General features: G+C 41.8%; 1 protein-coding gene across 1 annotated transcript; it reads right to left on the reverse strand.

The window, feature by feature from the left end:
* Nucleotides 1-368: 368 nt before the first annotated feature.
* Nucleotides 369-17,093, reverse strand: ISOC1 (isochorismatase domain containing 1). The gene is made up of 5 exons (XM_051643668.1): nt 16,720-17,093; nt 6,056-6,175; nt 5,698-5,901; nt 5,194-5,310; nt 369-1,810 (listed from the first exon to the last, which is right to left on the reverse strand). Exons 1-5 carry the CDS (start codon nt 17,017-17,019, stop codon nt 1,664-1,666), a joined length of 888 nt encoding a protein of 295 aa, XP_051499628.1. The 5' UTR covers nt 17,020-17,093; the 3' UTR covers nt 369-1,663.
* Between the last annotated feature and the right edge of the window lie 602 nt (nt 17,094-17,695).

Below are 17,695 nucleotides of genomic sequence, written 5' to 3' on the forward strand. Positions count from 1 at the left end.
AAATTCACATCTAAGCTCGGTTTTACAGCATAAAACTAAGTATTCTGGCATTCTTATTTTTTAAGCTTACGGAAAAGGCCACAAATTAGGACCTTGACATAAACATAGGTCAGTGATACAGGACAATGGTTCTTAAACTCAGCTCACCTACATGCCTCCAACATGAAGAATAAAATTAATTCCTTGTATTTTGAAGCACTAAATAACACTGTTAAAAGACACAGATGACAGGAATTACTAGACATCCACCCTTGATCTTTACATAAGATTCCTATGAGATCTACAGAAATTTAACAGCTGCACAAAACAAAACAAGGTCCATGGCAAACACAGATTTCAGGATTTGATCTTCAATAAATATCACAAGCTTAATGGAGACAGCACATATTAACATTTTATTTTTTTTTTTAACTTATAAAGGTTATAACTCTGAAACAATTATTTTAGAGCCATCTTGTGGGGAAAATACACAATTTAAAACAATACATATACTCTAATTGGTTTTCTACCAGAAAGATCAGTGTTCAGTATGACATCTTCTAGTACTCTTTAAAAAAAAAGTCTCCGTCACACTGTAAGCTTTACATAACATTGTTTAAACCACTGGAACATGAAGGAAGTGCATTGATGAACAATCGTGCTAAAATATTGATTCTAGATAGCATATATGTATGTATACAACTAAGTTAAAGATGCTATTTTTCTGAAGAATGCTTTTAAGACAGATTCCATTCAAACTCCACCCAACTAAGCCCACAAAAAAGCACAAAAACCTAGAGAAGCTGAGGTTTCTTTTAGAGCTTACTTCTGTAAATGAGTAAATCATATGGAATTATCCAATCTAACTAAAATGAGGTAAAAAAACCTCCAAAATAAATCTAAATACAGTAAAAGATTCATCACTAAGAGCCAAAAAGCTAATTTAAATAAATTAGCATTGCCAATTTATTTAAAATTTAGGTAATCTCCTAGTTCTAAAGCACTTTATAATAGTTGTTGATAAAGAACTCATTAAATTGAAGTTTTCATTTTGTGTAAATTAAAGTGAAGTACAGGGTTGGGCAGTCAATTTCAGAATAATTGAAAGTCATTTTGCAGGCTAACGAGAGCAATCAAACATTAGTGTCTGCTTGATCTACATGTCTCCTCTAGAAAGCAAAGTGCTTTAAACTTTATCCTGGGGAACAAAAGGTCACATGTAGTAAATATATCTTACTCGGCTTACTTCATTTATATAGCAAATTGAAGTGTACCACATCACATTTATCCAATATGTAATCACCTTCTATTAATACAAAAGTAAAACAGAGTATCACAGAACGCTTTAACAAAGCGGACAGTCAAGAGATGTCACAGAAATACGTACTTTTTGGAGCTGTTACAATCAGAGTACAGTATAAACTGTCAATTTATTTCTTTTTTAAATAATGAAATTTTACAACAAACGGTCCAATAGTATCCAAAGCCTCTGACAGCTGTAACTAAATATAACATACTGGCACTCAGATGTATAACCAGACAATTTTTCTGAGGCAAGCATGAGTATGGCAATTTTTAATCTTACACTTCTACCAACTTTGAGTGAAAGAAGCTGCAGATGTGAGCTTACAGCTTTCCTTCCTCCTTAAAGTTGTCAATGAGATCCACTTCCTTCACATCCTCTTTAAACTTTGGAGAGGAGCCCTGACTCAGGGGCACTGGCTTTAATGAGATTTTGGATTTCTTTGAATTTTGGATGTTCTTTATCAGCTACCAGCTGCAGCAATATAGCTTCACTAGTAGTGACTATAATTCCAGTACGAGCAAGACGCTGAAAGAAGAAAGAGCACAGAGAGAATAATGTGAGATACCTGCAAATGTTAATGAGCATACATTTTGTAAAACAGAGAGGTAGTATTTTTTAAAACATCTCCTGTTAACAGAAGTATTGCCAATTCCACTCCAGCATTTCTTAGTGGTGCCATTTATAAAGCTAGGATGGAAAGTAACTGATTTCAGACTTCACTGAAGAAAATGCTGCCCTGTATTACAAATAAGTTTTCCTACTTGGACTGGATTCTTTCCTTACATCAGATTTAATATGCAGAACACCCACACATTAACAACCGTTTCCCCCTGCATGGTGTCAAGGTCAGCTTTCTTCACTTCCGTTCAGATTTGAAAGGCCTGAGAAAAAATCAAATAGTGGAGTCCAAGGTAAAGGCATTGAGCAAGAAACTTAAACAGTTTCGCTTTCAGGGCTTGCTTTGAACTACTAGTTCAGTCTTTGGACTAAACAGCATGCTAGTACTTAGAATTTCAGGAGAGCAAAAAGCTCTTCTGAAAACCTTATACGTAATACTGGCACCACAGTAGGTCCTTTTAAATGACAACTCATTACAGCTTCAAAAGCACCTGAGTTAGTTCTTACAGGCTCCAAGATAAAAAGCTTTACTGCATAGAAAGCAAAAGTGAAAGAGGCCTGATAGATCTTGTAAGTGCACAACTAAACAGACTAATGTTTCATGTAGCTCAAGTCACAGGACTTATTGCCAAGTTTCTGAACTTTTAAGACTGCAGTTGTTGCCTATGTAGAAAAGTTACCCTTAAGTAAAGGCTGTCCACTCTCTGTCCTCCAACAGCTTCCCAGCAATTGTACAGATGCTTTGGCAGTAAAACTCTTCACAAATCCAGCTTTCCCTCCATCATCCTCTACTTAGCTGAATGTTTCACCAAGTCTAATGGGGTCCTAACTGAGCCACAGGAGGGCAAGAGGCAGAAATTACCAATACATACACCTTCAGACAGGTATCAATTCTACTTAATAAAGAGAAGCTCCGAATATTCTAGGACAGACAGACATAGGTCACTGCCATTTAGTTGTTCAATTACAAAGCAATTAATGGGGGTAAGTTATTAATTTTAGAGGACTGGTAAAGTATATATAACTACAGTCCCTATAATGATAAACTAGCTAGGCTAGATTTACTCCATTGTTTTCTACCTGCAATAATGGCAGTAAGCCTTGTGATTAAGTTTAAAGAAAGCAGGTAGCTTCCCTAGCTCTCCTAAGCCTGACAACACATTTGTTTAAACCACATGCACATACAAAAGAGAAAAATAGAAAAATCAAAATGAAATATTATGGCAATGTTTTCAAAGTATACTTCTCCAGGAATACAAAGGGTTTGCTTTTAACTAGTATGGATGAGAGAAAAAAAAAAAGACTGTCAAAGAACCTTCCCTTCTGAGAATTGTTGATTGAAAAAAAAGAATGTCTTCACTTTAGAAGTAAAATATACCACAACATGTGAAAGAGACTAGCATTGGCTTACACTCTAATTCTAGGGCTATATATAACATATATAGCCTTGAGATTAACAGGAATTACGAGACGTGCAAAGTGGATGATTTTCAAGGAAAAAAAAATTCTTAAGAATATAGTCTTCAGATGAAGGAAAGAAGCAAGCGTGTGTTGCATCCACAAAGCAGGAACAGGTAGAACAGATGTAGAACAGAAAAGAAATCTGAGGAACAGACTAAGCTAGCTCAAGGAAGCAGTGACACAAGGTATGTTAATCAGATAGGGCAGAGAGTAAGAATAGCCACAGGTTGGTTGAATTACTTAATTAATAGAAATTTTGAGGTTTTAATTTCAGGGTTTTAGGTGTTTTTTTATATTCTGAGTTTTGTCCTTCTATCATTTTTAAGCACACAACAGAACTGGAGACCACTCTACCCCATAGCCCTCAGTAGTATTTTTAAGAGAGGCTCTGCAGCACAAGAAAGTGACAATGTTGGCATGTGCAGACACTGAGGATGAGGAGGAGTTACTGCCATATAACTGGCTGGCTCCTCACAGCAAGTCAGCAATATTCCCTGGATCATATTGTAATCAAGACTATTTAAGGGAGCATAGCAAAACATTTTTTTCTGCTTGGTGAGAAAACACTGCAAAGACATAGTAAAAAGTTATCTAAAAATGACCAATCTGTCTGGACTACACCAGTTGTAACCAACCAGGCCTTCAAGATTATTGATACCTTTTTGACAAGAAATAAAAGCAAAGTTTCTGCTTTAACCTCTATTACAGTGAACCAACTTCTACGCTTGCAGACACAAGTGATTAAGTGATAATCAAATGTATAAAGACATACGCAATAAGAAAAACAGATTTCAGTTTTTCTGTATTTGTTTCGTCATGTACTGCTGCTGCACCACACTGACTTGGGAAGTCCATGATTTCAGTCATTCCTGTACTCTGTGCGGGTCACTATATTTTACATGACAGACGACACTAAGCTTCCATTTAATCAAAGTTATGGGCTTCAGCAAATGCTACATGCTAATGATTTTGCTTTAGTCTTTAATTCTCTTATTCATCATAAACAGCAGAAACTAAGAGTCTCCCCAAAATCTTTGAAAAAAGTACAAAACGTTGTAGTTATTATTAGTTTCAATTTCCAAATAATTTTTAGGGTCTCAGGCCAAAAATATTCAATACTCACTGTAGATACCAGTTTTTTATTTCTAACAGTGACACCTGCAGGCAAGTAACGGTACACTATCAAAAGTCATTTGCATGAATTTGCTACCACATAGATGTAACAAGAAGATTTTAAAGTCTCTACATTTATCTCCACTTTCTCAATATTTAGCTAGACTAAGCTCCTAGAAAGGCAGAAGGAAAAAAAAATCTTTAATCATAGAGTCTTGAGATTAAGGTTTAATTTGCAGTGATGAGGAAAAGCAGAGGGAGAGACAGATATATAAGAAGGAGCTTTGAAGAGGATCCCTTACTATATCCTGTTGCATTTCAAAGAATTTCAACAGCAGAATACATACTGTTTGGAACAACAAAACCAAAAGATCTATAATAGCACTTCTACTCTGCTATACAGATAACACTCCATAAGGAATTTCCTAAAATGCTAATGGTTATACAGAGTAACCTAGATTGCATGAAACAATCGCTGTTAAAATCCAATTGTCCCAAACTGGGTTCCACATATTAAATAATAATTTAAGAGGAAAAAATAAGACAGTAATCCTTCATTATCCTGGAAGCTATTCTGAGAATCAGAGTGTCCACCTCTTCTCAAGTGTATGTTTGTTCACTGTTTACAGTTGTTAGAAATTCCTGGTTAGTTTACAATAAGCAAAGAAATTAATATACAGACACAAGGTGGTGAAAGCCTTGACTAAGAAATTTACCTCAAGAGCAAACATTCTGTCCATCATACTTCTTGACGAGGTGGCATCAGCTACAATATGAACTTCCAGACCTCTGCCAACTAATTCCAATGCTGTTTGCTGGATGCACACATGAGTCTACAGAGAAGAAATCGAAGGTAAAAAACTCACCAACAAAACATTCTTATAAAACATGAGTAGCACAATGCCAAATTAGTGTACATATATAATTAGGGTTCAGATGCATATTTTTCTACACCTGACATGACTGGGGAACTCAATGTGTGTTTTAAATGCCAACCAAGCTTGAGACAAGAGCCTTTGGTTACAAGTATCTCATTTCAAATTTTATTGTGAGATAACACCTAAAACAAATAACACAGGAATAATTTAATCTACAGAGGGTATCTGAGTTCTAAGGAACATAAATTGACCTTTTTTCTTTATTACAGAAAGCAATGCATAATACTATTGTGGAGCAACAGACATTACTGTAAAAGAGAACAAGAATGGCTAGGCACATACTTCTACTCCAAACAGGACAATACTGCGGACTCCAGGGATCTCTGCTAAGGCTGCTTCAACTTCTGGCAACACCATTGAAAATTTTGTTTTGGGAAGCACAAGTTTAGCTCCTGTTAAATCAATTTCTTGCACAGTACTGCCAAGACCTTTTGGATACTGTTCAGTTACAATAACAGGAATTCCTAAGAGCCGTGCACCCTGGAGCTGCAACAAGGCAGGGAGGAAAGCATAAAAGAAAATAATTTATTAAATAACAAAAAAAGCAAAGACATTAGTTTTTCAGTAAACCACCTGTATGTAAAATAATAATTCACATGTGTGATCAAAACTCACTACAATAAAATAAAAAAAACCATACCAGCCGCTGGCCCACACTGATGATATCCCCAAAATATTTGATGGCAGGCCGGAATCGCTCTTGCATATCACAACAAAAGAACACAGTGCTTGAGGGTATAAGGTTGCCCAAAGTAGTCATCTGAAAAACAAAATATAATTAGTGTTTTCTGTGGCAGTGAAGACCCTTTTAGAGAAACAGCAGAATGAAAAAGAGTTTGCAATGCCTCTGTGCCAGGTAACAGATTTATGTTACCTTAAGTCAAAACTGGAGAAAGGTTTTTTCAGCCTGGTTTTTGTATGTTTCTAAATTCAAATGAAAGGCTGATACAGAGTAGTATAATACAATCACCAATAGGTAATCAAAATTTTATTAGGAGGGAAATACAAATCAATATAAATGTATATGGAAACTTCTGAACCCTGAAGGGGAGATGGAGGAGCATCCCGCCTAAAGTACTTCGAAGAAAATAAAGTACCAACAGCAAAATTACATTCCTCAAATTCATTTTTAAATCCACATAAAACTGACACAAAACCACCACTAATTAAAGTTTAAAAACTCAAAGTTGCTTTCAATGCTGTATGTACATATTTTCAATAGTTTCATTGGACTGAAGGTCCAAAGGCTAGAACAAATAAAGAGAAGGTTGCCAGTACTAAGAACAGAAAATGAACTGAACACATTTTAGTGATAAAAATAATCTCCCAGCACTTCCCTTGCACAAGCTACCAGGTGGGGTAGAAGCAAAGGGTAAGAAAAAAGAAATCAAAGGCTGCATTTTCTCACACTTTGAAAGAGTGCTTTGTATTTGTATGAAATTACTTGGTCTACCTGCAAAAGCAAAGAATAAGATTTCACCTAGAGGTTATGGGGAAAAAAGAAGCTACACACTATCATTTAGTTGTAACACAATTCAAAAGAAATTACATCCATTCTGGAGCTTTTCAATGGATTGAAAAATCAAATAGAACACACTGCTGATGGGAAGTAGCCATTAGTTTTGCACACTTCATTTTCTGCAAACCAAGACTGTGATGTTTCATACGAAAACAGAATTACAAAATCTGTAAAATAGTCTCTTTTGGAAGAGCAGGCACGTATTGAGTTTATGTGGCAAGGTTTTGGCAGCAGGGGAAGCTGCAGGGGTGGCTTGTGTGAGAAGATGCCAGTAAGTTGCCCCATATCTGAAAGAACAAATGCCAGCCGGCTTCAAGGTGGACCCACTACTGAGTCCATCAGCAATGATGGTGATGCCTTTGTGATAATGTATAAGGGTACAAAAAGCAACAACAATGTGCAACAGAAGCTGGAGGAGTGAGAACATGCATGAGAAACAAGTCTGAAGACAACACGGTCACTGAAGAAGGAGGGGGAAGAGGTGGTCCAGGCACCAGAGCAGAGATACCCCTGCAGCCCATGGTCCCCTGCAGCCATAGTAAGTAAGGCAGGCTGTCACCTGCAGCCCACAAAAGTCCATGGTGGAGCAGATATTCACCTGCGGGCCATGGAGGACCCCACGCTGGAGCAGTTGGATGCATTCAAAGGAGGCTATGAACCCATGGACGGCCTGTGCTATAGCAGGCTCCTGGGAGGACCTGTGGCCCAGTGAAGAGAGAAGACCGCACTGGCGAAGGTCTGCTGGCAGGACTTGTGATTCCATAGGGAACCCACGCTGGAGCAGTCTGTTCCTGAAGGACTGCACCCCATAGTAAGGACCTACACTGAAGCAGTTTGTGGAGGACTATCTCCTGGGGGAGGGACCCCACACTGGAGAAGGAGAAAAGTGTGAGGAGGAAGGAGCAGAGATGAAGTGTTATGAACTGACTGTGAACCCCATTCCTTGTTCCCCTATATCACTTTGCAGAGAGGAAACAGAGAAGTCAGAAGTGAAACTGAGCCTGGGAGAAAGGAAAGGATCAGGGGAAAGGTGTTTTTATATTTGTTCTTTCTCATTACTCTACACTGCTCTTGACTGGCAATACATTAAAATAATTTCCCGAAGTTGAGTCTGTTTTGCCTGTGACAGTAATTAGTAAGTGATCATATAGAATCACAGAATCATTAAGGTTGGAAGGGACCTTAAAGATTATCAAGTTCCAACCCCCCTGCCATGAGCAGGTGTCGTAGTTTGAGCCAGGATGGAGCCAATTTTCCTTTTATTGATTTTTTTTTCCTTCAGTAAGCTTTCTTTTAACCAGCACCAGCGTATTCCAGCTAAGGCTGATAAGAGAGGAATGTTTTTGTAACTGCTGGGTCTCCAAGGTCGCATCTCTACTCTGCCAGCTCAAACACTACAGGGAGATCTGTGACGCCCCCCATGGGAGGCTGAGTTAGACAGCAAAACTGGCCAGAGATACTCCATTCCATATATCTACGTAAGCTCAGAGGAAGGTCAGAGATCACAGAAGACAACTTCTTTCCTGCTTCTTCTTCCCTTCTCTTCTGTCCATGGCCAGCATCCGGGGAGGACTCTGTCCATCCATCACTCCCAGGCTGTGCATCTCCTGACCCTCATCACTCTGCTCTCTCCAGTAGCAGGCTGGAACTTTTCAAGAGTGTTGCAGCACAGGAGATGCTGTGGGAGTTGCTGGGGGTGGGGGGAGGCAATAGGGGTTTTGTACATTTCCTGAACACGTTTGTATATAATTGTATATCTTTTCTTATATCATTAGTGTTTAATTAAAGCTGTCTAGTTTAGTTTTCAATCCAGCAAAGTCTCTCTCTTTTTCTTTCTCTCCTTCCCTGCCTGGGTGGGAAGGGGAGGGGATCGAGAGCGTTGTTGTCGGACCTGAGTCAAATGGTGACATCAGGGACCCCTACCACTAGACCAGGTTGCACAAAGCCTCATCCAACCTGGCCTTAAAAACCTCCAGGGATAGGGCATCAACAACCTCCCTGGGCAACCCACTCCAGTTCCTCACCACCCTTATAGGGAAGAATGTCTTCCTAATATCTAACCTAAATCTCCCCTCTCTCAGTTTAAAACCATTACCCCTTGTCCTATCACTATCTTCTCTGGTGAAAAGCCCCTCCCCAGCTTTCCTGTAGCCCCTTTCAAGTACTGGAAGGTGCTATAAAGTCTCCCTGGAGCCTTCTCTTCTCCAGGCTGAACAACCCCAATTCTCTCAGCCTGCCTTCATAGCAGAGCTGCTCCAGGCCTTTGATCACCCTGGTGGCCCTTCTCTGGACCCTCTCCAACAGGTCTTTGTCTTTCCTGTGCTGACGGCACCAGAACTGTACACAGTATTCCAGGTGGGGTCTCACCAGAGCAGAGTAGAGGGGCACAATCACCATCTTGGCATTCCTGATTTTCCTGTCCTTACCTTGACACATTAGTCTCTTTGCCATATTTTCTCCTGTCCTCCTTTTGAGGAGGAGGGGAGATGGAGTAGTGTGGTGGGCACCTTACTTGTCTGTTATAATGCTAAATTCCCACACCTCTCAGATTCAGTACACCACTACTGCCAAAATAGTAAACATTCGTAACTGTAGTTCCTCCAGTCCTCGTGGAAAAAACAGCAATACTTTCAATACAAGCAGTTAGAAACGCAAGTGCAATTATGACCACAAAGCAAATCACAGATGCTATAATGCACTGATGCTACAGGAAAACAGAAAAGCATTGCAACAGGCATCAGGGAAACCTTTTTCACTATGAAGCCACAGCTGCACTGAAACAGGTTACCACAGGTGGTGAGATCCCCATCCTTGGAAGTTTTCAGCATTCAGCACAATGACAGCTGATTTGATCAAGATTTGGCTTTGCATAGGAGTTAGGGCCTCTAGATACCTGTCCCAAACTACAGTTCTGTGATATTACAACATGTAATAGATAAGGCAGGGGACAAAGAATGCTGAAAATAAAATTAAATATTGAGTAACTGCCTGGTCTTGAACACCATCCGTGTGCTTGCATAACGCAGAAGCCAGTTTGTGGGAAGTACTAATGTACAATTCTACACCACAGTGGCCACCTATCATGATCCATTCTAAACTCTTGCACTTACTACCATCAGAGCAGTCAATCATGACATTTAACTTTCCTACTACTCAGCAGCAAAAAGAGTAATTGGAATAGACAGTATTTAATGTGCCTCCTACTCAGAAAACGTCATTTTGTCTTGGCATTTATATGAGGAAGTCCATTATTTTCTTCTATAAACTATTCCAGCACTTTATATTTTTAAATAAAACAATTTTAACTACTGCAAAATATAATCAATGGGGATCACAGCACTTGGGGACAAAGGAAGGGTGGACAAGGGAGACTGGTGTCACCGTTTTGGTGGACAAGGGGACAGCAACTGACATCATCTATCTGGACCCATGCCAAGTGTCTGACTGTGCCACGACACCCTGGTCTCTAAATTAGAAAGATATGGATTCAATGGATGGACCACTTGGTAGAAGGAATTGGCTGGATAGTCGCACTCAAAAAGCTGTGGTAAACAGCTCAACATCCAGATGGAGAACCATGACAAACGCCATTCCTCAAGGGTCATTACTGGGGCAGTTGCTATTTAACATCTTTATTGGTGACATGGACAGCAGAATTGAGGGCACCTACAGCAAGTTTTCCGACAACACCAAGCTGTGTGGTGTGGTCGACACATTGGAGATAAAGAATGATATCCAGAGGGATCTTAACAGGCTTCAGAGGTGGGCCTGTGCAAACTGCATGAAGTATGGTAAGGCCAAGTGCAAGGTCCTGCATGTGGGTCAGGGCAATCCCAAGCACAAATACAGACTAGGGGGAGAATGGATTGAGAAATGCCCTGAATAAAAGGACTTGGGAGACGTTGCTGGATTAGAAGCTCAACATGAACCAGAAATGTGCACTTGCAATCCAGAAAGCCAACTGTAACCCGGGTTCCATTACCATGACTCTGTAACTCTATGATGACAGAGTGATCTATGTGGAGTTGGTCTACTGCCTTAAAATACACTTTCCTATGCCAAGGCAGTGGATGGTGCTACCATCCTTAGCAGAGGAACAAGTATGAATAGACCAGGAAGGCCTCCAAGAAGCTGCATATTCTGCTTCTACTGAAGGGTCAACCAAACACAAATATTCTTTACAGATAACCTGCTGGTATGACTCAGCAATACACAATTTACAGAGCTCCTATACAATCCATCTCACATCTCTGTTATCTTTATCTTACAGTGTTTTCTGACCTACAGCTCCTGTGCTTCTATTTAAGAGCATTATTTCCAGTTTTGTCCATTGTGGATTTGAAAGGCAAGAGTGTTACCATCCTCCTTCATATGCATAACTATCCACAAATGCCTGAAACCACATCTCAAGACTCAGATCTTGTCTTCCTTTTTTCCTTCCCCTCCCGTGCTTTATTGGAAAACATATCTAACACTTTCTAAGTTTCCTCCCCCAACTCAAATAATTTTATTGCCCTCCCTGGTGTGCTTTTCAAATTGCAGTCTACAGTGAGGCACCCAATACTACTATAGCAGAAGTATTTCTCTGCCCATCATACTTCTCAGCATTAGTAGAGCTTTGAAGAAGACAGGTCAATCCACAGCCCTTCCAGGCCCTGTCCAACTTCTGCTTTCCAGTATGTTATTTGCTCTTTTCATAATTGACAATATTTAGACTCCTGAGGTGCATTTTAACCTCAAAATCATCCCTTTACTTCTACACCATATTTTATTTGTGTAGGTGATTATTTCTACCTTAGTGAAGGAATAATCTCTAGCTTTGTTGCTTCCATTTTGAACTGTATCTTATTTCACCTAGTTCAAGTTATTGTCTTGAAAAGCCTTAACTCTGCTTTCTCAGATTCTTGAAGCTCCTCCCAGCTTGGCACTTTCTTAGGGCAAAAACAGTATCTGCCCAAAGTTTCGGCAACAACATGGATGACAGGATATTTGCAAACAGTAGATTTAGACTGGAAAGCAGTTCCAAGGAGAAGGATCTTGGAATCCTGATAGACAGTGAATTATCCATGAGCCCTTGCTACCAAGAAGGCCAATAGAATCCTAGGTTGCATAAAGAAGAATGTGGCCAGTAGGTTGTGGGAGGTCATTCTTCCCCTCTACTCCCCCCTGGTGAGACCACAGCTGGAATACTGCATCTAGTTTTGGGCTTCACAGTTCAAGAGAGACAGGGAGCTACTAGAGAGAATCCAGAGGAGGGTGACAAAGATGACTGGGGGATTGGAGCATCTCTCTTATGAGGAAAGGCTGAAAGAGCTGGGACTCCTTAGTCTGGAGATAAGAAAACTGAGGGGAGACCTTATCAATATATACAAGTATCTAAAGGGTGGGTGCAGGGAAGATGGAGACAGGCTCTTCTCAGTAGCTCCCAGTATCAGAACGAGGGGCAACAGGTACAAGTTGGAATATAGGAAGTTTCACTTAAATTATCCACAACACAACCAGAACAGATACATGAGATAGACATGTAATCTGATGCACCTCTTTTACTCTGCCAGAGAAGTCATCTCTAGGACCTTGTCCAGACCAGGATTTAAAGGTATGCTGTCACTAGTTACATACAGCTTCAAATCCTATTCCAGAAGAGGCCTCAGTGGGAAAGGACAAGCGTTTTTTTCACATCTGTTTTATCTCTGCTCATTATTATTAATCATACTAAATGTGACTGTGATAAAGTACTGCAATTATAGAATCAGCTTTACAAAAATATGCACATATACTGGCTCTTTATCTGTACTTTCCCTGTTTAAACTTCAGGAAGCCATTATACATACAAAATACAATTTTCCTCCAGTATTTGTAATGACCAAGAAAATGGAAGCAGAGAAATAATCCCATGTGATCACCTCACAAAATCCCATGCAGTCACCTCAGAAAAATCTTGCCAAGGTAACCCACTTACAAGGGCAGAGAAAAGGACCTCACAGCCCTGTTATTTCAAGGATAGCATACAAAGACAACAGTGAAAAGAAGCTGTCTTTTTCTTCTCCTTTATTTTTAAAAGGAAATCTGTAAGATTCAGTTTTACCTTGCTGCTTACGTTTCAAAGGAATAAAATGAAGAAACTCAATTTAACATATTTCCAGGGAAAAATAGGTTACAAGTGTTTCAATTTAGGAACATAAATATTTATTTTATGCTAAGCCAGAGTGAAGCCTTTTATATGCAATTCGGCATTTCAAATTAGTTAGATAAGAACATGATGTTTATATAATTAAGACAGTACCAAATTCTTCATCAAAATCCAAAATTAACAACATTCTTACGGCAGAGTAAAGATGCACAAACAAGTAGTCTGGATTTGAAGAAACGTGTCTTTCAATAGTTTAAGTCCTTTTTTCCCATTCTTTAAGGTTCCAAGTGTTGCTTTAAAAACAAAACAAAGCAAATAACAAACAAACAAAACAAATGAAGCAACCTCCCACAACTTATTTAGTAATACTATATTTAATTGTAGCACTAATGTATCAGAATTTATAATTGCAGGCTGAAAAAAAAAACAACAAACAAACCAACAACTCCCCTGATCTGACTCATATGCTGCAATTTATGCTTTGGCTTTTCCTGGTCTTCACAAAACAAACTTATGTTCCTGCATTAATGTTGCTTCTCTTTCCAAAGCATTTGAATATAGCAATATTAGATATGCCTAAAGACAGTGAAAATCTGTGTACAAATACTTCTATTTTATTTACGTTACCTTTGGCAACAGTTATCTTCCTGCAAGCAGCCTTCTTTTATTAAATTATTTCAATTACCCTTTTAGCTCTAGCACCTTAAGGTTACAAGTTTGCAATTGCAGAGTGCTAGAACTGCTGAAGAGAAATCATCTTGAAGTCATGACAGCAACTGTGAAATGTACTCTGTCAAGCATATATTGAAAGGCTTCCTGAACCTGAAGCTATTATGGAGCTGTAATGAGCATAGCTCTCTTGTCTTCTGATCTCTCTCAAGTGTTTTTTTTCTTACCGCTTCTCTACTCCAAAAGCAGCTGCAATGGTTATAGCAAAACATAGTAATTTCAGTAGCACTATTTAACTCAATTTAGAGTTAGAAGAGGTTACAATGGTCCTGCATTCCTCCTATCTCAACTATAAGTATGATTCTGTTAAAATCTGTAAAACACATACAATCCACGAAAAGCAGATGGCTCCCTTCTACTAATACTCAGTCCCTCAAGTTGCAAGCAAATTCCCACCAGCTGGGAAAGACCAAAGGAAAAGTCCCTTCTCACTGCAAGCCTATGCTTGAGTAGTTTCAAGAGCAAGAAGCCAGGTTGAGTATCAGGCTTTAAGGCATCCCAGCCTAACAAGGGATCACTAAAAGTTCAAAGTGGCTGTTTTGTGCCAAGACAGCAAAACCAAACAAATGTACATATTCAGAGCACAGTACAAAGGCACAAAAGAGAGCAAATGATCCTGTACAGATCAAGCCTTGAATTGAGATGTATGAAGTAGCTTTCTAAGGGCAGCATATGGTGATTTCTTTGTGAGATTACTGCCTGCTTCAACTGCAGGGACAGGAAATTGGAACAGCCCAGTCAAACATCATTTGCTGCTGAGATCTCTTGATCTACTGTGACAAAAGGCATCCTTCCATTACAGATCTGCACAGGAGTCAAAATAGGAGCTTATTGTTCCATAGCTCAAGGGCACTACTGCCCCAGGAGTTAAAATGCCATCACAAATTAAATACACAAAAATATTTTTAAAGCATGCACAAAACCTATGGAAATTATTGTCCAGTGATACAGGTGCTAGTGTCTGTGAATCATAATTTTAAACCAAATATACCTTTCCAAACATGCAAGTTTCATCACTTCAGTGAGCAGAAGTCGTCCCTCTTGAAAGACATGTTCAAAATGTCAAAGCTGACAAAGTTATGTCATGTGTAATTGCAGATAAAACATCGGGGGGGGGGGAGAGGGCACACAACAGTGGCAGTGCATGAATCAACATACAGACTGCAAGAATAATCTTCCCATCAGAAAATCCCAAAGGTCTAAAAAGCACAGCTGTGACTGTAACAGACCAAACGTTCCCCAAACAAGCGATCTCTGAGCACCTGCCAGTGGTTTAAGGTGACCTAACTATATCATTGTGATGTTTCCAGCTCATTCTCAACTGCTGCACATGAAGGAGGAAGCTAAAATAATACACAAGTACCATCCTTTTCATATCAACAGTTGCTATTGTCACAGAATTGCAACAGTGTTAGTGAAAGTAGCTAATCAAATGAACAATTAATGCATTAAATACTGGTTCATTCTGAATCCCTACAGTCAGTTAAAGCTGTGTGGTGCATCTGCACCCTGGGCATAACATTTCCTTCCATGTCTCAAGACTCATCTTTTACACTGAGATATACATCCTGCTATGAATACTCGGGCTGCATTTATAGTTTCAGTGCAGAAGTCATCTGCAGGAGAGCCTTTGCAGAGCCAGTGATCTGCACGTACAAAGAAGAAACAAAATTCTCACCTGTACTACTGTTACATGTCCAGTTTACACAAATTCTGTTTTTAAAATCCTTGCTTTAATTAATACTCATACACCTTTTTGCAGTTTGGAGAGATTGTCCTTTCCACTTTCTCTGGCTGGGCTCCCACTCATTTAGTTTCCAACAGAAGGAGAAAAATTTTAAACTGAATATGATGAGTGACAAATGTTGAAATAAATAATAAATGTCAAAATATGTTCTTAAACTAGTTTGGTCTTCTTAACCACTATTTCCACACATAGCCTTGAAGAAAGGACAAAAGACTCCAAAAGCATTCTTGATGAACAGAATAAGCAAACAGGCCATCTTGAGAGTTTATGGGTTTAAGAGACTATGATTAGACAGGGCTTACAAATAGTGTGAATTAGACCATTTCTGGAAACATAAAGAGAAGATGAGCAATGTTTCAGTTTTCATGACATCGCTTTTTCAACTTACTAATGATGTTGGCTTGACAAAATAAAACTTATTAATTATAAATAAAGAATAACGTTCTGAATTACAACAACATGCTTTGTTTTCAGTTTTGCTTTTTTCCAGTTAAACTCGTTGATGCTGGTCCAAGGAAAATGTAAGTTTGCTTTGAGAGCAGATATTACAGCTCAACGGGCACGGATCTCCAGTGTGCACAGAGACACCTTAGTATGAAACACACGTAGAGAATCTGTCTGGCAGTCTGGTTTCCTGGTTTATGGCCGCAGAACTAGTGAGATATGGAGCCTGAAAACTGGAAAGATCTTTTGGGGGCAAAAAGGAATACAGAAATCTGAGGGAACTATGAGCCACGAGACCGAGCTCCGGCAGAACCTCTTTACCAGCACCTTTTGAGTTTCCAGCTAGCAGCGTTACCTGCGGTTAAGGTCGGGTGGCACGCTCTGCCTCCTTTAAAGAAGTATTGATTCTTTCAACCACCAGGCTGTTCCATTCACGGGGCCAAGCAAGTTCTGACTAAAGCAAAGCCCAGTTACCAAAAGCAGGACTCGCGGCGCGCATCTGCCCCCCCCCCCCCCCCCCCGCCCCAGTAAAAGAAAAGTTCCCACGAAGTTTGGGCTGGCGTGAGGGGCTGCGGGCTCCAGCCGGCACCAGGCTCTCCCGGCCGCCGCGCCGGCCCCGCTCGGTGCCGCTGCTGCCCGGAAGCGTCAGGCGGCTGCGGGACGGCACAGCCCGCCCGCACAAACACACACACACACACCTGCGGGGGCCGGCGCTGCCCCGCCGCCGGGTCTCACCTGTATCTGCAGCGGCACCAGGCGCACCTTGCAGCGCTCGCTGACCAGGAAGCCCTTGGGCAGGTCAATGTACTGGCTCCACTCCTCAGCGAAGAGCTGCACCACGAACTTGCGGTGCACGTCTATCTGGTCGCCGTAGAGGCTGATGAACTTCTGGATCAGCAGCTCGTAGCCGGCGCCGTGGGGCACGCTGGAGGGCCGAGCGAAAACGGAGAAGCAGAAGAGGACGGGCACGGAGCCGCCGCCCGCCGGCGGGCAGCTCCCGCCGCCCGGAGCAGCGCCCGCCTCAACCGCCGCCATCTTCAGGGGCAGCCGCGCCAAACCCAGCCCGCTCCCCGGGGCCCGCGCCTCCGCTCCTCCTCCTCCCGCGGCCTCCTCCCTCCCTCCGGCCGGCCGGGCGGCGCCGCCTGCCCCCAATCCCGGCGGCAGCTGCTCCTGCTCCTCCTCCTCGCCATGGGGCCCGGCCGTGCCCCGCAGGGCTGCGGGGGTGGGCGCGGTGCTGGGGCGCCTCCGCCGGGCGGGCAGGATCTGCTGCCGGGGCCCGTCCTCCTGGGAGGGCGGTACCTCCTCCTCAGGCGGGTGACGGGCGAACCAGTCCTGCGGAGAGGGGCAGGAGTTGTCAGCAGAGGCACCTCCCGCTCGAGTTGCCGGGTTGTGGCGAGGCCGGCAGCCAAGCCCACCGCTTGCCGCGGTGCGGCCACCGCCGAGCTGGCGGCAGAGCCCTGCGGGGCGGCGCGGGGGCCGCGGGCCGAGGCGTCCGACGGGCGGAGGCGGGAGCGGAGCCGGCACCGTGGAGCGGCTGGCAGGGGCAGAGGGCGGGCTGAGGGTGCCCCGCTGCCCGCGGCGGGACCGGCGCGGCCGCGCCCCTCGGGAGCCGCGGGGGGACGTGTTGGAGGAGGCTGAGAAGTGACCAGATGCCCGGGGTGTTTCAAGCACGATCCAGCCCGATCTTGGAGCTAGATGGGGAACAGTTGCT

Source organism: Apus apus, chromosome Z (genome assembly GCF_020740795.1).
Source record: "Apus apus isolate bApuApu2 chromosome Z, bApuApu2.pri.cur, whole genome shotgun sequence".
Classification (NCBI taxonomy): domain Eukaryota; kingdom Metazoa; phylum Chordata; class Aves; order Apodiformes; family Apodidae; genus Apus; species Apus apus.

Excerpts from the sequence above, each read along its gene's own strand:
- ISOC1 (XM_051643668.1), bottom strand. The coding sequence starts at position 17,019 with ATGGCGGCGGTTGAGGCGGGCGCTGCTCCGGGCGGCGGGAGCTGCCCG. Across the intron at positions 6,176-16,719 it reads TGGTGCCGCTGCAGATACAG|ATGACTACTTTGGGCAACCT; the intron begins GTGAGACCCGGC and ends TTTGTTTTTCAG. Across the intron at positions 5,902-6,055 it reads TCAGTGTGGGCCAGCGGCTG|CTCCAGGGTGCACGGCTCTT; the intron begins GTATGGTTTTTT and ends GCCTTGTTGCAG.